Genomic DNA, 23,803 nt, shown 5'->3' with positions numbered 1-23,803 from the left:
AGATTCTCTTCTCTTGTCAACAGTTTTTAAATATACAGAAAATTTTAAAGTATGTGAACACATCTTGCATACACAGTCCCATTGTGTAAGGTATATCTGACATTTCCAAGGTAATAATAGCTATAGTTAATTACTTACTGAGTTTTAAGCACTGCGCTAAGTGCATTACTAACTAGGAAAAGGGGAGTACTTTTTTCACTGCTGTATCCTCAGCACATAATAGGTACTCTATAGATATTTGTGATTGTGTCGTTTATGTAATCCTCACAACTACCGTATAAGATACATACTGCTTTTTAATTTTTATTTTCTTTTAATGTTTATTTATTTTTGAGAGAGACAGACAGACAGAGCATGAGCAGGGGAGGGACATAGAGATAGGGAGACAGAATCTGAAGCAGGCTCCAGGCTCTGAGCTGTCAACACAGAGCCTGACAGGAGGCTCGAACTCACAGACCACAGGTTATGACCTGAGCCAAAGTCGGACGCTCAACTGACTGAGTCACCTAGACGCCCCTTCCAGGTCAGATTTTTAAATGAGTAGAAGAAAATAACTTACACTTGATTCCCTTCATTAAACATTTGATGCTATAAAAAATGCTCTCTTAAATATCTGCTATATACTGATTTTTAGCAGGTCAAAAATTTCTTTTAAAAATGAGAACTCAGTATAAACTGTAGGCTTTCACAGACAGTAGTGGTTAATAAATGTTTCTTCAATAAATACATAACATAAAATGGAAAACTAGTGTCTTTTAGTTTAATTTTGGTGATTTTTTTAAAGGTTAGCTTAATCTTGGGGATTTCTAGTAGGAAATGTAAAGTACCTAGTACAACCATCTTCTAGTTATGGCTTCATACTTGTATAAAGAGTGAAGAATTATTGAATATTGTTTTTCTCCAGGTAGTTATTTAAGAAAAGGGGATTTATTTGATCTTTAGTCAACTCCAAGGAACACAGAATGGCATTCCTATGCCTCTTATCCTTTCGCTAGTCTTATTGAGATACTAGTGGCCAAAAACAAGACTGACTGAAACACAATTATTGAGCTCAGTAACTGAGCCAAGATTTGAATTAAAGTCTTCCTTAATTCAAATATTTTGTTATGTGTAATAGCGATTAGTTCTACCTTTGTTCAAAAACATCTCCACTGTTTAATCACCCAAATAAACTTGTTATATTTGTTTATCAAAAATTTGCTGGTTGCCTACTACATGCCAGGCAGTATTCCAAGTACTAAAGAAATAAAGATGAAGAAGACATGGTCCCTGCCTTCAAGTAGCTAAGAGTATAATAAGAAAGGCAGACATGTGAAAGAACAATGTAAAAGTGATGTGATGGGAGGTATACCAGGGTGGTGAAAATTAAATGAGAGAATATCAGAAGACTAAGCTTGGTGACTTGCAAGTCGTAGATAACTGGGAAGTATAGAAAATGACATAGATCATAGGAGGGAGCCAAGAAACTGTGCCTATAATAACATGTCACCTGTCTCTGGAAATACTGGCTGTAAAGTAATGCCATAGGAACTCTTGAACCAGGCTACGTGAGTTTTTCTGAAATATTATGGACTTGAAACATACACAAGGGTCAATATTTTCTGAGCACTTGTTTGCTTACCTACCTGTTCCTAGCTTAAGCTGCAAGCATAATAGCCTCCTAAACTGGTTCCCTGCTTCCTTGCCCCTTTATATTCAGTTTCCAGTAGGTGGTTAGAGTAATCCTATCTATCTATCTATCTATCTATCTATCTATCTATCTATTTTAAAAGATTTTATTTTTAAGTAAGCTCTACACCTAACATGGGGCTTGAATTTACAACCCTGAGATCAAGAGTCACATGCTCTACTGACTGAGCCAGCCAACTGCCCTAGAGTAATCTTTTTTTAAACATAACCCAGATTACATCAATCCTGTCTTCAAAATCCTCAAATAAGACTTTGTATCTCTCCCAGAGTAAAAACTAAAGTCCTTAGAATCACCAACAAGACCATATGTGATCTAGCTTCTTGACCACATCTCCTGTAGTAAGCCATTGCTTACTCCACCTGGTCTCCTTGCTGTTTCTTAAAAGACCAAACTTATTCCTGCCTCTACCTTTTGTTCTGTCTGCTGCATATCCAGGTATCCACAATGACTTACCTCCTTCATGGCCTTTACTCAAATGTCCCCTTGTTAGAGAGGCCTTCCCTGACCACCTTAATTGAGATAGCACTTCCAACATTCCCTGCCCTTCTTCCCTGCTTTGTTCTTCTCCATAACACCTGTATTATACATTCTAAATGTATTTTTCTGTCTCCCCTAATTAGAATGTAAGCTCCATGTCTGTTTTCAGACATGTTCAATGGTATATCTCCAGCTTCAAGTGAAGAGCCTCACCTGCATAGGAGCTCAGTAGGGTTATTGAATAAGCAAATTAGTGAACTCGGGGCAACAGACCCCACTTACCTACCTACCCTCCAGTCATGCTTCCAAAAGTTGTCAAATCCTGCATATTGATACATAGGCTTGGCAATTCTCACCTTGACTCATAATACTTAAAGTCAAGTTTCAACAGGTTTTCCAAAAGCTGTGATAACCTATAGTATGCATAAAATAAAATGAAATGTCTAAGGCAAAGGAAATCCTTTTTCTTATTTTCCCTCCCACTCTTAAATGACCAGTTCTACTTTCCTTAATATTTTCTTTAGAGATTTTCTTTAATATCTCCATTTTAAATCAGTATTATAGGTATTGATGCTGTCCTGTGTTTTCAGTCTGTCAGCCGTCAGTTTTCATATGGAAAAATCTCCTCTGTCACTTTGTGATAGAATATACTGTGTCATCTTTTTCACACAAATCGAGAAGAGAAAAAATAAGACTAAAATTCTGGTTACCTTCTACAATTCAAATAATCATAGACAAACTAATTTTCCTACCAAACTTAATTGAAGTCAAGACAAAAAAATATATCATTGTAATAGATTGATATGTATGTTCACATAAATATGTAGTTCTGCTGACACCTAAACATTACACCTACTTTTTAGAGTAAAGAAAAAATCTGACTTAGGTTAGAATACTTTATTTCTCTCACTTTTTACAGCATTTTGATGTTGTTTCAACATAATGTTAGCGCAAGGGGTCATGACTAAGATTGATTGATTTGCTTAATAAAAAATAATTGTTGAATAGGCTTATAAAATGCTTATTTACCTGAGAGACCAGCATACCCCCAAGGAAGTTAAGTAGATTCTGTGCTTAGAGGTCTGTTATCCTCTTGTTTGGTATATGCAAAACTCATGATAATGTAACTGAAAATTCATATGTGTTCATTGTTCAAGGAGTAAATCCTGGAATTAGTAATTAATAATTCATTGGAACTGTTCCCAAATCACCTGATAAATGAATATCTGAAACTTTTCCTGGATATATATGTGTATATACATGATATATATGTGTATATACACATATATATCCATGCTTATGGAAATAACCTCAGAGGGTAAAAAGTTTTAACTGAAGGTATGTAATTTAGCACAGTTACAGTTTGAAGGAGAAACTCAGTCCTTAATTTGAAATTCTACTAAATGGTATACTTTCTCATCATCTGTGACTAACCTGAAAAATTCCCCCAGTCTCTCTGACTGTCCCTATAGCACATACTTCATTACCTAGCATTAGTTACTTTCAGTAGACCTAGCAGATTGAGAGCAGGTTTACATTTTCTTTATAGAAGTTAAAAGAATAAGTTTGTAGAGGATAGAGACCTTTCTCTTTCTCTGTACCACTAACTTCCACCAAAAGAGGGAAAGGATTGTCCCGTTAAAGTCTATCTACCAAAATTAACAGCTTTAAAAACTAAAGGGATAAATAAACTTTAGTTTTTCATTGAGAATTTTGTGGGACGTGGAAATGAACTTTTCAGTGCAGTCACATTGGGAAAACTGGAGTCTTTGATAAATAGAACAGTACACCACTGGGAATTTTATTAAATTTCAAACTTATTATACTTATTTATTTATTTTTAAATTTTCAGTCCAAGTATCAAAGTCCATATAGACTTGGACTTGAATCTCACTATTAGATCCAATAATAAGGTCAAATTCTGGGACATAGTTATCTTTTCTGTCAATTTTAGGTAGTGAAATTAAGGGAAATCAGATTCTCATTGACACCTGGAAGGCTAAACATTTTATTTACTAAGCATTACAGATTAAAGGTCAATTCATCTGAACATTATAAATCTCGTACAGTTTTCTGATTGAGTTCTTTTATTTTTTAAAAGTTTATTTAGAGCATGTGTATGCATGCATATGGGCGGGGGAGGGGCAGAGAGAGAGAATCCGAAGCAGGCTCCATGCTGTCAGCATAGAGCCCAACCTGAGGCTCAATCCCACAAACTGTGAGGTCATGACCTGAGCCAGAATCAAGAGTCAGACTGTCAACCAGCTGAGCCACCCAGACGCCCCTGATTGAGTTCTGATCTTCCTTCATAAACAAAAATAAATGGGGTAGAAGAATGCATAGCAAGCTACTAGGCTGATAACACTAGATTTCCTCAACTGACTGGTAATGGATTGGAAGAGGGATAGGAGACATGATTAGTTTTGCCTTTATTTTTTTTTTATTGTATTATTGCATTTATTTAAAAACAGAAAAGAGACTATTATTTCTGCAAAATTTTAGTTTAATAACAAGTGAGATCTTGGCATGTTGTACAGCCTTCTAATGATTATTGCCTTGATCAAAAAAAAGTAATAGGCTATTTAAGAATTTCAAGAACTCAAGTAAATTCTGTAATGTTATGAGCTAATTGAGCTTTTAGCTATATAATGTTAAAATAGTTCTCCCTGGGCACCCCTGGGTGGCTCAGTGGGCTAAGCGTCTTACTCTTGATTTTGGCTCAGGTCATGATCTCATGATTGAGTTGGTGGGATAGAGCCCTACTGACAGTGTGGACCCTGCTTGGGATCCTCTCTCTCCCCCTCTCCCTGCTCCCCGCCCCCCAACTCATGCCTGCTCACGCTCTTTGTCTCTCTCTCAAAAAAAAATAAATTTTAAAAAATAATAATTCTCTCTGTGGTCGTAGATACTAAAGGAAAAGTATACACCCTAAGAACACTAATGGGAGAATTTCAGGTATATAAGAAGATAATACTCAGCTTTTAAATTAATTACCTCATGAAGTATTATTCTAAACTTTTATTATTTTTTCCATAGCCAGTGATCTTTTACACAGGAATTAATAATGAAATAAACTACAGTGTTTTCACTTACCTGTTCCTCACAGACCAGACCTCTGAGAAAACTAAACTTTTCCATGAGTGAGTTTGTCAGAGACCTATACAATCCTTGGTAGATACCACCTCAGTTCCCAATGCTACCAGATTGACGGAAGTGTCTCTTTAAAAAAAAAAATAATAATAATAATTTTTTTTTTTTTTTTTTTTTTTTTTTTTAGAATGAGCTGATAGAAAAAATTAAGGCATACGTGAAGAACTGGTAGATCTAAAAAGGAATGAGGTGGCACCAAATGTAATAAACTTGTTATGAGAAATAGGAAAAAAAGAAATAGGAGGAAAATTGAGAAAAACCTAATTCATTTTTCATAGGGTGAATACAGAAGATAGAGGAAAAGTGGTCCAAAGGAAAATGAACAAAAGAAATTCTGATTAAGAGAGCATGTACCCACTATAAGAGGGGGAAAAAAGTCCCACATCTATCTAGACATATGCTAGTGAAATGTCTGAATGTCAAACAAAAATCAAACAAACATCCAGACAGAAAAATTTTTAAAAAATTTTAAGGGGCGCCTGGGTGGCGCAGTCGGTTAAGCGTCTGACTTCAGCCAGGTCACGATCTCGCGGTCCGGGAGTTCGAGCCCCGCCTCGGGCTCTGGGCTGATGGCTCAGAGCCTGGAGCCTGTTTCCGATTCTGTGTCTCCCTCTCTCTCTGCCCCTCCCCCGTTCATGCTCTGTCTCTCTCTGTCCCAAAAATAAATAAACGTTGAAAAAAAAAAAATTTTAAATCCACACATATTACACACACACACACACAACATCAAGCTTGCATCAAACTTCTCCTGTGCAGTACTAAATTGCAGAAGTACTCTATTGCAGAAGGCAATAGAGAAATCCCTAGAGGGTAGAGCATTCTGAGAAAAATAGATGACATTGCCAAGCTGTTGTTCATTTGTGAATTTATTGGAAAAATCAGAGAATAAAATTAGCAGCAATGAAGAATGAAACCAGGAAGGCATAAAGTGAATGTATGAATACCTCCTGTTGATCTGTTTTTAAACTTCTTACAAATTTTAGAAAAAATTCTTTAAAAATGTACTTTGAAAGCTTACAAGTATAAGGATAAAAATAGGACCAGAAATATCAATGATCACAATAAATAAATGGATTAAATGCTCTTATTAGAAAATAAACATGCCAATGTCAGGAACCAAAAAGGAAAAGGGAGAATAGCTTTAACTTAAAAAAAATGTCCATCCAAAGAAACCATTAATAAAATTAAATGACAGACCACAACTTAGGAAAGATTTTTATAAAATACATGATAGGATAATTATTTCTAATATGTAAAAAGCTCTTATAAATTAATAGGAAGTTGGGGCGCCTGGGTGGCACAGTCGGTTAAGCGTCCGACTTCAGCCAGGTCACGATCTCGCGGTCCGTGAGTTCGAGCCCCGCGTCGGGCTCTGGGCTGATGGCTCAGAGCCTGGAGCCTGTTTCCGATTCTGTGTCTCCTTCTCTCTCTGACCCTCCCCCGTTCATGCTCTGTCTCTCTCTGTCCCCCCAAAAATAAATAAACGTTGAAAAAAATAAAAAAAAAATTGTAATTAATAGGAAGAAAAAAATGTCTTAATAATCAGGGGTTCCTGGATGGCTCAGTTGTTTAAGTGTCTGTCCGACTCTTGGTTTCAGTTCAGGTCATGATCTCACAGTTCGTGAGTTCGAGTTTGCACTGGGCTCCACACCGACAGTGCTGATTTTCTCTCCCTCTTTTTCTGCTCCTCCCCTGCTTGTGCTTTCTCTCTCTCAAAATAAATAAATAAACTTAAAAAAAAGTAATCAGTGTTAGAGAAGATAATGCTTCTGGAGTTCACTGATGGATGTTTGCAAAGATATATCTACAAGGAGCACCTGGATGGCTCAGTGGATTGAGCGTCCGACTCTCGATTTCAGCTCAGGTCTTGACCTCATGGTTCATGAGATCAAGCCCCATCTGTCTCTGTGCTATCAGCACAATTTGGGATTCTCTCCCCCTCTCTCTCTGCCCTTCCTCCACTCACACTCTCTCTGACTCTCTCAAAATAAAAATAAGTAAACATTTTTAAGAAAGAAATATTTAAAGAGAAAATATATATCTATAAGAACATTCATCTCAGAATTGTTTATAATGAAAATTAGAAGCAACCCAAATATTTAACATTCCAGCTGATTTAAGTAACTTACAATACATTTCATATAATGGAATACTCTTCAACTATTTAAAAAATGGTATAATAATGAATATTGAAATATAAAGAAGTTACTAGTACAGTAAGTGAAATGCATAAATTATAAAACAGTAGATGAAATATCCTGTTTCCATACAAATACACATATTTATAAATATATATAGATTTGCATAGAAAAGATCTAGAATAAAGTCTTCTAAAATGTTTACTATAGTTAAGAATTATAGAAGAGGCACCTGGGTGGCTCAGTCGGTTAAGCTTTGGCTCAGGTCATCATCTTGCAGTTCGTGAGTTCGAACCCCATGTGAGGTTCTGTGCTGACAGTTCAGAGCCTGGAGCCTGCTTCAGATTCTGTGTCTCCCTCTCTCTCTCTGCCCCTCCCCCTCCCCCTCCCCCCCCCCTCTCTCTCTCTGAAAAATAAACATTAAAAAAAAAAGAATTATAGAAGAGTTTATTTATTTATTTATATTTTAATTTGAGAGAGAGAGAATCCCAGGCAGACTCCCTGCTCAGTGTGGAGCCTGACAGAGAACTCAATCCCACAACCCTGGAATCATGACCTGAGCTGAAATCAAGAGTTAGACGCTCAACTGACTGAGCCACCCAGGCACCCCTATTTTATATTTTTATAATGAATATATATTCATTTTATAGTTTTTTATCTTGGTGTTTAATGTGCAGTACTCTATTGCCACTTACAATCATTTTAGGAATAGTATCTCCAGTAACCAATCTAGCCTATGTTCATTCTTAAGTAATTACACCCACCTTGGGGCTCAAACTTACAACCCTGAGATCAAGAGTCACATGCTCTACTGTCTGAGCCAGCTAGGCACCCCATTCTTCTTCTTCTTGTTCTTTTAAAAAAATTTTTTTTACATGTATTTATTTTTGAGAGACAGAGAGAGAGCACAAGTAGGGGATGGGGCTGTCAGCACAAAGCCCGACACGGGGCTCGAGCCCACAAACCATGAGATCATGACCTGAGCCAAAGTCCGACACTTAACCGACTGAGCCACCCAGGTGCCCACCCCATTATTCTTATTTTAATAATAAAATTGACTTTTTTCTTTTGGTGTTCAGTTCTATGAATATGTTTAGATTCATGTAAACACCACCACAGTCAGGATATAGAACAGTTTCACCACCCCAAAAAACTGTCTCATGCTATCTCTGTATAGTACCTTCCCCTGATTTATAACTTCTGGCAACCACTGATTTGTTTTTAATTACCATGGTTTGTTTTTAAGAACATCATGTAAATGGAATCACACCATTATATAGTTTTGAGACCAGCTTCTTTCTTTCACTTACATTATGTCTTAGAGATTCATCTGAGTTGTTCCATGTGTCAATAATTTATTCCTTTGCAGTATTCCATTGTATGGATGTATTGCAGTTCATCCATTTACCCATTGAGGAACATTTGGGTTGTTTATAGTTTCTGACTATTACAAATAAAGCTGCTGTGAATATTTGTGTATAGTCTTTTATGTGAATATAGTTTTCATTTCCTTGGGGTAAGTTTCCAAGTGGAGATTGCTGGTCCTATGTATGTTTAACTTTGTAAAAACTGCCATATTGTTTTCCAGAGTGGCTGAACCAATTTTGCATTCCCACCAGCAAAGTGAGAAGTCCAATTGCTCTGTATCCTCTCCAGCATTTGGTATTGTCAGTATTTTTTATTGTAGCCATTCTAGTAGTTGTGTAGTATCTATCTCATTGTGGTTTGTTTGAATTTGCCTAATGGCTAAAAATGTTGAATACACTTGCATGTGCTTATTTGCTATCCTTATATCCTTTTTAGTGAAGTGTCCTCATCCTTTCCTGGTTTTTCATTAGAGTGTTTATTTTCAGATTGTTGTGTTTTGAGAGTATTTTCTACATATGATATAAGGGGTATTTTAGATATGTTATTTCCATACATATTCTCCCAGTCTGTAGCTTATCTTTTTGTTCTCTTGACAGTTCTTTGGCAGAACAGTTTTTAAATTTGGTGAAATCCAGTTTATCAATTTTTTTTTTCTCTTTACTGGATTGTGCTTTTGATGCCCTTTCCAAGAATTTTTTAACCAACTGCAGTTAACAAAGATTTTCTCCTGTGTATTATTCCAGAATGTTTATGGTTTTGTTTTATATTCAGATCTATGATCCATTTTGTGTTCATCTTTCTATAAAGTGTGAGGTTTAGATCCAGGTTTATTTTTTTTTTACATATGGATGATCAGTTGTTCATCACCATTTGTTAAAAAGACTGTCCTTTCTGGGGCTCCTGGGTGCCTCAGTAGGTTGAGCGTTTGACTTCGGCTCAGGTCATGATCTCATAGTTGTGAGTTCAAGCCCCACATCTGGCTCTCTGCTGTCATTGCAGAGCCAACTTCAGATCCTCTGTCCCCCTCTCTTTTTGCCCTTCCCCACTCATACACACACACTCTCTCTCTCTCTCTCTCAAAAAAAATAAAATAAACATTTTTTAAAAATTTTAAAAAAATAATAAAAAAACTATTCTTTCTCCAATGAATTGCATTTACATCTTTGTCAGAGATTAAATGTCTACATCTGTGGATTCATTCCTGGAGTCTGTTCTGTTGCATTGATTTAAGTATCCATCCCCTCACCAATATCATATTGTCTTGATTATTAATGGCTTTGTAGTATTAAAATCAGATATTATAATAACTTTGTTATCATTTTATAAAATTACTCTAGCTATTCTAGTTCCTTTCCCTTTCCATCTAAATTTTAGAATGAATCATGTATACCTACAAAAAATCTTGACGGAACTTCGATTGTTATTATAGTCTATAGATCACTATGGAGAGAATTGATTCTAACATTTTGAGTCTTCAGTCCATGAACATAGTACATGTTTCCATTTATTTAGATCTTTAGCGTCTCTTATCAGAGTTTTGTAATTATCGTTTATACATTCTCTACATAGATTTATACCTAAGTACTTCATTTTTCTTGGGACTATAGCAAATGGTATTGTTTTTGTGGTTTTCAATTGTTTATTGTTTATATATAGAAAAAAGTTTGGAACGAAATATTTTTAAATGTTTGCAATGTTATCTCAGGTGGTAGTATTATATAGGTGACTTTTATTTTTTGTTTATCTGTACTTTCTGTCTTTATAATGAATATGCATTACTTTTATAATATTTAATGTTGTTCTTTTAAGAAAAAAAAGGACGAGCTTCTACACTAAAATTACTACAGTATTGGCACAACTTTGGACCTAAAGGTGATTACTTGTATGCCTGACACGTCCAGCATGCTCTAAGATTCTTGGGAGAAGATGAAAAGGAAATCCCCCCAGGAGACTCCCATGAGAATTAGAGAAGTAGAACTGGATATCGGTGAATAATTACAAATAAAAGGAGTTCATTGTAGTTGGTTAAGATGAATCAGGTTAACTTTCAGTAGTTTTAAACAACTTTCTACATATTTGTTACTTATGATGGACTTTGTGTAATTGGTTTATAAATAAAGTTCTGAACTCCCATTTTAAAATTATTTTACCTTTAGTTTATCTCTTATGAATCTGGTTTAAAGCTTCTGGTACCTGCTAGTGGGCTTAGGGAAGCATTGTGATATTGAACATATGAGAACGAGTTCACAGTTATCTCAGAATGTCAGCACCAGTACCAAAGAGACAATGAAATCAGCTCCTGGCAGTTAAAATTGAGGGATATCATCAACATAGAGTTTTAATAGTTGTTCAGAGGATGTATTGGGTTTTTGTAGAAATTGGAGAGATCTGAAAGCTATAAAAAGAGGGAGTTAGAATACTAGACAGAAAATAAGACCTTACTTCACCTACGTACATGGGTTATGTATTCACTACTAATGTGGCTAGATAGATTCCCAAAGTGATAAGGATCTTTCCCTCCGGGTTTCTCCTTCCTGATAGGCACTTTTCTCAGACTTCAGGTGGTAGTTGTCTAGTTATTATAAGAAAGAAAGGCAAGAGAGAAAGGCTAGTGAGATGCTGAGATTTTTATTATTTAAACATCGTGGTAAAAAGGAATTAAGTAAGCTTGAGTAAACTGAAGAACAGTATGTCAACTTTGAGAGTGGTATAGAATACTTCTGATTTTCACCAGTAATCAGTATATTTTAAGTTTTTTTATTTCAAAATTTAACTATAAAATCTGAGATTAGATTTATCTGACCACATGTTCTTTTCTGTGTATTTTTGAACAACTAAGAACGTTACTGAGTGCACCTCAGTTAAATGTAAAAATAGACACATTGCACATGGTGCGGTAGTTGCTTATCAACATTTCTGAATTCTTTTCTTTCCATAAAGAAGGTAGCTGCAAGCAGCTGTATCCCGACAAAATCTGTATTTTTCATTTGTCCTTTTCTTTTGAATCTTTTTTTCTCACTCTCTTCACCTATATCAACAGCTCACTTAAATGGTGATTTTTAACCAGTCTCTTAGGTTTGGCCACATCTAAGAGTTGACTGTTTTGCAGTAGATTTCACTTATTTCAGCTACCTTATTGATGCCCTTTCCTCATGATCAGTTTTTGCATCAGAAGTATGGAGGGTGCCAAATTGTCATCATCATAGCAATATTTAAGACAGTTGAGTGTTTGCTATGCATCAGGCATTGTCCTAAGGAGTTTATACTTACCAACTCTTCAACTGTCACAACAGCCCTTGAAGAGGTACTCTTATCCCTATGTTATTAGAAAACAGACATACAAATGTATAACTTGCCCAAGATAGTAAGTAGTAGAGTCGGGATTTGAATCCAGCCATTTTGGCTCTAGAGTCACTGATTTTAGCTGCTATGTTGTCATGTTTCATCTTACTAGTTCTTGTATTGTACACGCTTAGCTAATAACTAGCAGGTATGCTACAGACATCATCAACTATTTGTAAAATTAACTTATGTCAGTAGTCTAGAATTAGTCAAGATGTCTCCAGAAAGATTTGTGATTCTCCAATGTGAAAAAAGTTTTTAAATGGAAATAAGGTTGCTTGAGTTCTATATGATTTGTTTTATTTTTTTTTTTTTGGCTGGTTATTTTGATATAATTTCCTATAAAATAAGAGCTGTTACATTTTCAAATAAAACTGGAATATAATCTATTACAGACAAACTTTATGCCCTCATAACTGCACTTAAGGAGAATATCGAAGAGAAATATCTTTGAGCAAAAAATTAGGCTTGTCAGTTTCCCTGATTACAGAGGATTAAGAGTATAGGGATTGATTAAAATTTGACCTTGGATGGAAAGATGTTTTTATGAATTCTGGTTCATTTTGTCAGTTTAGAGATAGAGACCAATGCGTGGCTTTCCATACTGATAGGTGAAAAAAAAAATTATGTAGATTCTCTACACACTGCCACATATATCTGTTCTATGTTTACAGCTCCTTTTTGTTGTGAATGACAAATTCTTACACAATAAAATAAAACAAACACTATTAAAACAGTGACTTATCTTGAATTTTAATTGTGTATTTCTGTAATTTCAGACCAGAGTGGTCTTTATGGAATTTCGATTGAAGGCTATGCCCAAGATGCTCTCTTCAAAATACTCCTTGAAGGAGAAATTTTATTTCACGTATATTCAGAGTACAGTATATGTATAATAAGATACATAAGTATTTTTGTGTATCTGAGTAGTGTATATACACAGTGACTACCAAAGTATCTGGACAATCAAATGACTTGATGGCTATAATTCTATGAGGAGCCTGCTGACGAGGCTTCAGAGTAGGGACATTCTTTTTACTGAAGGCACCTAAAATTACGTTAATGTGTGTATGGAAAAGTCAAGATGGTGGCTGAGTCCAGGGACTGGCATGCTTTTCCTGTCTCTTTTCATTCAACAAATTTCAAACGAAAATTTTCTCTCTATTCTCCTTTATTTATGTTATTCACCATCAATGAATATTGCTTGTTTTATTAAATCTTTTGTTTTGCCGCAGTGACTTGAGGGGGCCAGCTCCTAACAACAGAGGCTTTGACAAAGCACCAGAGGATTCTGTTAAAAAGTTGTGTTTCGTAATTGTAGTTGTCGTGTCAGAGCCTAACTGACTTGGAGCTGAAGGATTTTTGTGAGATGAGTAGCTGTGCCAGCAGGGACCCAAGTCTCCTGGGCTGGCCGCGCTCTCATTAAGATTTGCCGCTAGCAGTGGCGGTGTTCAGCATGTATGTGACGTGCATTCTGTTATTGTATGCTTGGCTTGTCAGCCTGCAGCTTTCTGACACTCACTTATGTCACTCTTTATTCAGAGAGGAAGAAGCTTTTGATAATTTGACAAGACAAGCTCTTAAACGATCTAGGTCATGGCCTTCACTGTCTGTGATTGTGAACATATTTCCTGAAAGCCCTGTCACTCATCACAGCTACATTTTCTCCCGGGGAGCCACAGGCCTGTCCTGGTCTCTTGTCAGCTCATACATTTTGGTTATTCATATACCAAATACAGTACTGGGGTTTTTTTTCTTCCCTTTTGCAAATGCTAGCATGTTAGTAAGGCTAATCCTTTCTCCTGTGCTGTGTTCCCAGCAGGGCTGCGTTCAAGGGCTCTCTCTAGTACAAGGCAGACAACTGGCCAAGGGGAGCTGAGGAGGAGGAAAGGCCGCTTAGTGCTGTTTTTGTGTTTGTTCATTGTTGTGGAAATATGAGAACTGGTGGCAAGGGCCTTGTCTATTGAGCACTTGAGTCTTGGTCTGCTGTCAGGGGCTGTTTAAGATTGAGTGTTTTATTTTCTTTGATGTTCACATTTGAGAATAGGGAAGTGGGAATTAAACAACAGATGCACTAAGCCGTTGTTCTCGTAAAACAATAATTAGCACCTGATAAAATTCAATATGGGTTGAAATGCACAATATAAACTCTCAATTCATCTGGTGTGGCAAACTGTGTTGATTCATCTTTGAATTTTATGAATAATAACACTCAGTTATTCATGTATGGTTTATTATACAAAATACAATAGAGGGGAAAACTAGTTGGGCAAAAGTTGGCAAACAATGTAGCACATTGCTAAAACAGATGTACAAGTACACTTTGTGTGTTTTCAGTTGTGAGACTTGAGGAGGCTCTTTGGGTTGCTATCCATCTAAGTGCCAGGAAGGTGAGGTCACCAGGACATCCAATAAATACAGTTGTATTTTGATAATTTGTTACATTTTCATCTTAGATGAGTTCCATGGCAGGCTAGTCATTCCTTGCAAATACTTTCAGATAAATTTTTTCATGAGTTCCCGTTGTAATAGTAATAAGCCCCTTGCTTTAGAAATTACTGTATTTTGTCTATATTTTCTGTGCAGCAGATATATAAATATGGATAGTATGGCATTCCGTTGGATAAAAAGACAAATATGTGCAGTGATGAAGGAATGATAAGAAGCAGAAGCCACAACAAGCAAAAAAATTAACACTTCAAAAATGTATTAGTGATAACAGTCCTAAGTCTTAGAATGTCATATAGGTAGAATTAAAGACATGAGCTTTCTATTGGCCCCTATTTTTAAGTGAAAAATATTTCTTCATTTTAACTTTACATAGACATATGTTAAATAGAAAATAGTAAAATGAAACTATGCATGGGAATGTTGAGTAAAAGTACTATAGGAGATAAGATAGGATTTTTTTAAATTGTAATACTATTGTCTAACAAGAGAAAAGAAGTTTCATGTCTCTCCCTACTAATTTTCCATATCAGGCATCATCTTCGTGTACAGAGCAATCAGATGATTGTTCAAAAACCCAAGTAATTCTTTCTTTTATTACTAAATTGCTGCAATACAAGAAAAGGTCACATGGTAGGGTGGCATTCTGCCAGTGTATGACAACTCAGTGATTGTGATTTTTCAACCGTATTATTCTGAGGACATTGTGGTAATCAAGAACTATCCATAACTAATGTATAAATAACTGCTTGCTTATCTCTACCGTGATCCAACTCAAATTATAGATACATAGCAAAAAGCTTATGATAGAAGGTAGGAAATGAATATTTAAAGGTATATTGTACATTAGATCTTTGTGTATAAATATGTTTATTTAAATAAATTAATATATACATATACATATATATGTGTATGTATATATGTATATGTTTTATTAAGAACCTTTGTAACCTACAAGTTTGTGACTGTTATTTGGTACCTAACATAATTTTTGCCTTCCAAAGCTACTTTATACTTCTTAAAAATAGTTTCCTTTAGATCAGTGCTTTTCATCCAGAAATCACTGTGTTCAAGTGGCTTTTTTTAGTCAGACACTTTAGTTTGCAAGAATATGACTTTTAAGTTGGAAAGCTGACCGCTAAATAGTCTAATTTACATACCTTTCTTTAGAAAGGTATGTCCTTTCTTTAGAAAAGGACCTAGGATAGTTAAACTTAAAATACATGATGGATAAAATTTTCAGCATGGTTAGAACTTTCTACTCTTTTTTTGTCTAATCACTTATGATGATATAATCAGAAGAGGTTTTGCCATTCAAAAATTATTTTCTGAATTATTTCCACACCCATAATATTTTTAGATTATATGAATTATCTTCATTAGTTTTATCACTAGCCTGAAAAATAAACGAAAGAGGAATGACAAATCAGGTAAAGAATTGTTCAAGGTATAAGTCAAAGATGATAAAGGTTTAAGAAAGACTCAACTCATTCTAATTTTAGGCATGCATATGTGTGTGTATATACATGCATATGTATGTAGATACACATATTAAAACAAAAGTTATAAATTCACATTTACTTTAAGAATTGTCATTTACTTAGCTTGGTGGTTTAATATATTTAAATTGTTGCTGTAATATAATTATAAAAAATACTTACTGTCATCAGCTGTTCTTTTTCTCGGAAGACAGCAGACCAAGAAAATATAAGAACTTGGTTAGAAAAGTGTTTCCTTAGCAGAGTCATAATTTAAGTATAAGGAAAGAGGATTTGTATTTGTGCCCATAAGAAAATGCCTCCTAAATGGTGTTTGTTGTTGCTGCTGCTATTGCTTGTGGTTGTTTTTGTTTTGTTACCTATTCTTTTACAGTTATTGAGGTTTTATTGGTTTTTTAAAGTGATTTGCCTATAAATGTACAGATGGAGGAGACAGCTTTTAAGGGAAAAGTCATGGACTCTAGATTGAGGTTGTTTTTAGTTTAGTTTTGGTGTAATTCTCTCTTTACCCTGTTTCATAGGTTAGCAGCCAATGATTAGGTAAAAAGATGGCAACAGACATCAGAAATATATAACCACAGCAAAGGCTTCTTTAAAACCGTTGCTATTAAATTGTTTTTTTTTTTTAATCATACTACCAAGGTTCCAGATGTTCTTTTAAAAGGTGTATTTAGTGATTCTTACTGATTTTGACCACTGCTGTTCATTTATCAGTTTAACTGAGTTATGGCTCTTAATCACATCTTAGTGCCCAAAACTTCTAACCTGAAAAGAAAAAAAAGAGAGAGAAAACTTTGTTACTGGCTTTCTGACAATGGCAGGGAGTGTGTTAAACCAGTGTAAAATTCAATTAAACTGTCTAGCCAGGTTTTTGAAGCTGAAATGCAGACCCTTTCTGTTAAGCTTCTTATTTTCCTGTGACCGACACCGGTGGATGCTGGGTTATGCCAAAACCAACAGGCTGTAAAGTACCTTGTTTCATGCTCCCAGCTGATCAATATTTTTATTTTCCAGGCTTGCCCAGAAATCTGGAGACAGTATCACCTAACGGTGAGTAGAAACACCTTTTTTTTTTTATTTTCCCCAAGACCTAGCCTATTTATCCTTCTCTGAACTGCTGACCATAAAATATAGACAAGCATCTTCTACTGGAAGATAATAAACATCCAAGAGTTTTTGCACTGAGAAAGCAATAATATACTTTTTCTCTTCTTCCCTGCCCACTGCTCTGTTCTATATCTTCCTGTTCTGAAAAGAGTTTGTTTTTTATTACTCACATCATTTAATGATTACATCATGATACTTCTCCGTCTTCCTACACTACACTCATGAAGTTAAAGGGAAAAAGTATGCTAGGAGCCATAAAAAATAATAGTAATCCAGTGTCTTTAAAGTGTTGTATTATCTACGGTCCCTAAGCATACAGTCCATCATATCTTCCATAATCATTTTTCTGGCTTTATTGAAATTTTTGCACATATTTTTTTTAATGAAGCTAAGAAAAGCTTAGTGTATCTTTTGCATAGAACAATTCAACTGTCATATCCTTAAGCTCCTCTTGACTTATTCAAAGTGTATAAACATCTGCTTAATACCATTCAAGTTATTCAATTCTCTGGTTTCCTTTTATTGTGAATTTAGGCTAAGTAGAAGTAGAAAACATAATTTACTATGGAATCAATTGGCTAGTGCTCAATATTATGAAGTCAGTTTATTTTTAATATTCAGCTTCAATAATTTCAATAATTCACCATAGTAGTCATTTTTTAATATATTAAATGTGTTATACTGCACAAGATGCGATAATAAAAAGTATTCTTGTAGTTCTGCAGTTGCAACAGTATTATAAAAGCTCTTCCTTAAGGTTTAACGTATTAAGAGGGTTTGGTTATAGGAAGACAGTAAAAATAGAAAGGACGAAGTTTTTACAAAACATGTCTTCTTACTGCTCTCCCTTGTAGAAATAAAAAGTAAACCAAGCAGTGACTCAGACTACCAATAAGACTGTCACAGGCCCAAGAAGCAATGAATAATGCCCGATGGTTTGTTTTCATATCGTTATCACTATTCAATTTATGTAAAGATTCTCAGTAGAAAGCTGTAATTCCTCAACTGTCCTTCAGTCCCAAATTGGGTTTTGTGAAAATATTTAGTGTTATACCAAAATACACACGCACGCGCACACACACGTATCCCCCTATATATGTTACACATATATGTTCTAGGTGTAATTCTTATGGATACATTGTATTTATACTTACATAGCAATTTTTTTATCCTAACATACTATGGTGAAATCCTTATAGCCTAAACTTGATTGAAATCCAATCATATATTTTTCAAAATGATAGTCACTTTTTGTAATTATATAGCAGTTTTTTTAATCAGTATTTTTATTAAATTATAGCCTAATGGATTTGACACTGTTTCTTTTCCCTTTTCCCCTAAGTTAGAGAATTCCAGTCTTGAAAACTTGACATGTGGGAAGTACTATTTTAAAGCCACTGTTTTCATTACTTGCACCTATATTCTTTAATATAGCTGTCATAGAAGAATAGAAATTGGTATTTAGTATAACAAATATTTGAAGGTTTGTTTAATAGTGTAGCTTTTGAAAAACATAAATTGTAAAGAGAATAGTTGGGAAAAAATAAATGAAAACAAAATGAATTTCTCATTTAGAGAGTTACAATATATTCTATTTATAGGTATAACAAAATTATTTTGAAAAATCCATTTTTCTCAATCTGGAATTCTGATTAGTTTTCAAAATAATATTGAAGGTAACTATCACAATTTATAATTATCAAGTTGAAGTTAGTAATTGGTAATTTAGAATTAGTTTACTATGCAAATATACATGCTAAGCTAGTACACTTATAAACATGTATATATCAGTATCAATTTTCATCTAGAATAAAAGTTAAATAATTATGTAGATAGGCAAATCCAAATGTGTGTAATTAAGCAGTATTTAATCTTGAATAAAAGCAGGATGCATGGTGAGTTTAGTCATCTTCAGCTCTTTTACTAGGCGATGGACTGCCATCTATTGACTTATAGTAGCCCTCACATGTGAATGTGGCATCACTCAGCAATGACCAAGTAATGAAGCCTAGGTTAGAATTGCCACTGTACATTCCTTTAAACTACTCTTCCTAAAACTCTGGAAATTTCTGCATTGAATCATTGATCCATTTGTTTTTCTAACCCAAAATGTCCATTTCTTACCCAAAATGAACTATGCTTTGGGGGGAATAAATTGATTAGTATATCCAGTTTGAAAATGAGAACTTTTCAGTTACTTTTATCTGGTTTTTATCAGTAAGACTAGAAGGACATTTACACAGCCTCAAGTTTAACAACTGTAATTTAAGGTCTATTTGGGAATTGCTCTCTTTCTTTAAAAAAAAAAAAACAGTTTATAGGTTAAATAGAGTGTTATTTCTCAAATACACAACAGTGGTGGTGAAGCTGAATGGTGTAAGTGGACTTGCAAAATGTTCCAAATCATAAATTTCTTAAAACACATTCTAGAAGTAAGACAAAAGTTAAAGAAGAGAAAATATTCACTATTTTCAGCAATTAAATGAGATGAAATAAAGTTTCCTTAACAACTTGTATCTGAATAGAACAGCTTTTTAGCCAAACTTGACTGGACTTCACTACATTTAAAAAAAAAAAAAAAAAAACTAAGACCATCATTCTAAAGGGTACATGCCAGTAAAACTCTAATAAAAAATACTATATAGATAGATAGATGTGTGTGTGAATGTGTGTGCATGCATATTATAACAACTAATTTGGCTATGGCTATAAAATTGTCATGTAATTTAATGACTTTAGATGATCACTTTGGAGCTCTGCATAGGAAAAAGAAAAATCTATGATTTTATTTAGCAATTAAGTAATTTCCCCAATTAGTTTATGTATTTACCTCCTTCAGAAATGTTTATAACGTTTTTTAAATCTTCAATACTATAGCATTGTTCTTGTATTTTACTTTCTGTTATATTTTCAGGTTTTGGTAAACCCTGACTTTGAATATTCTTTTTCATGTTTCAGATAACTCATTCTAGATAAAAATTTCCCTCTTTATTCAAGAAGGAAAACCCCTTCCCCCATTCCCTGTCATTTCTAGTTTCATTTATATTAAAAATCCTAGGCCAAAATGGCCACCAACAGAGTTTTACAACCAACAGAATTTTTAACTAGTAGAGGCTATAATTTGACATGCTTTGGACATTTTGTTAATCTTGTTTTTAATCTACTTACTTTAAAAAAGTAACCAGGAGTTTGCTATCTGGGGGCTGTGTGTGTGTTAAGAATCAAAAAGGACAATGCATCTTTTATGTTTAATTTTGCGCCTGGATTGCTTTGTGTGCATTGTTAAAATGTTACAACCTACCACCTTTTACTTTAACTAAAAGTTTAAATAGGAAGCAAATGTAACCTTTTTGGAAGAATTACCTTTTAAATGGTTTCTTTATATATAGTGTTTCAAATGCCTAGACTTCACTTCAAAAAGTAAAATGCTTGCTGTCAGGGAAACGGTAAGGAGTATGGTTTCCTTGCCTTCCTGTCTAGCCTAGGAAAAAGCTTGTGACCAGAGTTTACTAGTAATCGATACTGTCTTACCTGAACCAGTTGAGTGTCAGAGTGTGGACCATAATTAACAATATTGTTTCATCTTACCACTCAGTTTTCTCTCCTTACCTGGAAACGTTACTTTAGAAATGTATTTTCTGGGTTTTCACATTATGGAAATGAGAGTTTTACACTAAACAAGAATGTTACTCTAAAGTAAGTAACCCTAAATGTGAACAGATTTAAATTTAACTTTAGAGCAATGTTTTGTAGTCCAAAAGGAAGGAATAATAAAGTGGGATTTGGTTGTGAGGCTATAGTTATCCAAAAGTCTTTATCCTACAATTGTGATGAAGATAGGATGGGTAACAGTTTTCTAACTGCCTAACACTAAAGAGGGTTTTTAAAAATACAAAATTTCCAAAAGTCAGCCTCAAGCCAGAATCTTTTCTTTTTTGGGGGGAAAAAAGTCCCTCTTTCTCTCTTAATTGAATACATGTTGGGAGTCCTACACCTCTTTCTGGGAGCTCTTCGGCTACATGAGCAGAACCGCAACACTCGCAAGAACCCCATCCACAGTAGATACCAAGTGACATGTCTTTTTTCATGTGTGTGTTTAAGAACATAGAACTGGTTACACGTTGTATTTTAAAGTGTTAGAAGAACTCCATAGAAGAGTGAGAACTAGGCCTCACTCTGTTTTAGAATTATTTAAATCAACTTTTTTTTTCTTGTACCATATCTTGAGGCCTGGCATACAGATTATCATAAACTAACACTTTGCAAATGCATTTTGGAAGCTCTTTGCTAGTTCAGTTCAGTTTGCCAACTGCCTCAAGAACCAGGAGCACCCTTGTTTAAACTGTAGGGGTTCCCCCCTCTGTAGCTGGTGTTGCTATTTCAGTGTTTTGATTGGTTAAGTGTTGCTATTGAGATATTACATCTCTGTCAAATTTTCAGAGATTTAGTTTTCATTAAAAATGTCCTTAACACTGAAATGCTGCTGAGGTGAGTGTAATCATGCTCTGATGATTCAGAAGGAACAGGACTGTTTTGTAGTACCTCGGGGCCGTCTTCTCATTGTAGTACTTACTATAAAATATATCAGACCGCTTTATGTTTCAAGTTACTTGGCATCTGAATAAAAAGAATTTCTGAATGAGCACTGATGACTGTTTTCTAATACTTCATATATGGTGACAGAGATAGAAGATACGTTTGAACTGTGACTAAAATTGTAAAGTATTTTTCAGATGGAAAATGTATGTGAATACTTTTATATTTATTTAAGTACTCAACTTGTTCTCTAAAGAATTTAGTGTCAACATTTAGCTAGCAATTTTTTTACTTCAATCTTACCATGTTTAGAATTTACTATAAATGTAATTACTACACTTAGAGAGTAGGTCACCTGAGTTTTATTTTTAAGTCTTTATTTCAGTGTCATGCTGGACCACATTTTTCTAGAACTTATCATTGGAAGCAATTGGAAAATGCAATTTCAAGGCAAATGAAACCTGGAATTATCAATTTCAATAAATGAGATTCATTTAAAAATAAATACAATTTGCTAAATCATCAAAAAGCAATTTTCTAAAGCTTCTGTAAAAGGAAGAGGGGGAAAAAGTGAACACTGTGAATTACAAATGCACATGTTATTTTTCCTCTCACAGTGTTATCCTCAGAAATTTAGAGATGGTATGTACACAAACTTATTTATAAATGGGAATAGAATAAAATTTAGATTTAGATATTAAATTTATTTGTATTTATTGAAGCACATAGGAAAACCTTCATACTTTCTTCTTTTCTAAGAAATACTGAGGTGTCATCCCCTTCAGAGAAAATTTCCAACTTATTTTATCAATGTTTTAATGCAAACATTAATTTGTTTTAAGTGAGAAATCAATATGGCGTATTTTGAGTATGTTTTTTTTCCTGTGTTAATATTTTTATTATCAAGTGTTTTATAACATTAGTTCTGTTGTAAATATAAGTATTTCAGGTAATCAGGCAATGAAAAGTATGCAGCATTCACACAATTTTTAAAAGATTCATTATAAAAATGTTTTGGCCTAGATGCAGCTGTGTTTTGCCATCTTCTAAATATCTGAAGATATGTCCAAATAACCCCTCATCATTTCTGCTCATTTTCTTGGTGGCATATGTTGTTCAGTAATAAACTGATTGAAACTGAAGCTCTACTATAACAACTAACTTTTCTCATTTGACAGTCCCTGTGCCTTTTTGTCTGCCTTTAGTAGCTGGGGGCAAAGACCATTCACTATATTTAGGACTTACATATTTACAACATGGGCTTCAAGTGTTACTTCTGTTTTAAAAATTTAAGGGAATACTCATTACGGTCTTCCTTTTCTTTCCTGTTAGCAAATGTTTCTCCTGAGGATGATAAAAAGATATAAATTACATTTGAACTTTTTACTACCCTTCTCTCTCTTCCCTAGGTATGTTCACCTTTTTGATACTTAAATTGATACTTAAATTCTGTAGTGATTAAATTCTATTTGTAAGTATTTATATTTTTACTATATATATAACATTTTTAAAGCCTATTCTTCTTGAGGAACACATACATTATTCATTTAATCCCAAATAAAACTGTTGTTGTTTTTCACTCACAACTCTACACTTTTAAATAGTGCCCCTGTTATAACAAAAATGAATATAAACAGGTAGCCTGAAAATTTTCAAACTGCAGTTTAATACTGTATAGTATCTGACTATAAAGTAAGTTGTAGTTTAAAAATCTGGAATGTTAAATGATGCCTATTCTTGGTCACGTTAACCATACATAAAGAGAGTAGAAGTAGTATGTAGAATACTTTTAGTATATTTAAGTGATTCTTTTTCATGTGTATTTTGAACAGGTGATTCATGTCATTCCTTAAATAAATATATTCCAACTGATTGAGTTTATCATAATCTTCTCTGGACATTCCAGTGCAAGAATAAAAGTAGATAAAGCATACTGGACCAATAATATTTGTATTAAACTTTCCTTCTAGTAGTCATGCATGTAAATGACATGGTAGATTACAGTAATTCCTAACAGGTCTTAAGTATTTAGGAATCACTTAGTTACT

At 34.2% G+C, this 23,803-nt stretch overlaps 1 protein-coding gene across 3 annotated transcripts in view; it reads left to right on the top strand.

The window, feature by feature from the left end:
- The window catches only part of ZCCHC7 (zinc finger CCHC-type containing 7), a 254,818-nt gene that overhangs the window by 208,228 nt on the left and 22,787 nt on the right, over positions 1-23,803 (top strand). For all 3 annotated transcript variants that reach the window (XM_047829259.1, XM_047829260.1, XM_047829258.1), the window contains exon 6: positions 17,127-17,162. In XM_047829259.1, the coding sequence (XP_047685215.1) occupies positions 17,127-17,162 (36 nt within the window). The remainder of the gene's footprint in view (positions 1-17,126; positions 17,163-23,803) is intronic.

This window comes from Prionailurus viverrinus, chromosome D4 (genome assembly GCF_022837055.1).
Source record: "Prionailurus viverrinus isolate Anna chromosome D4, UM_Priviv_1.0, whole genome shotgun sequence".
NCBI classification, from domain to species: Eukaryota; Metazoa; Chordata; class Mammalia; order Carnivora; family Felidae; genus Prionailurus; species Prionailurus viverrinus.
Note: the sequence above shows the minus strand (reverse complement) of the source record. Positions and strands in the feature narration are given on the sequence as shown.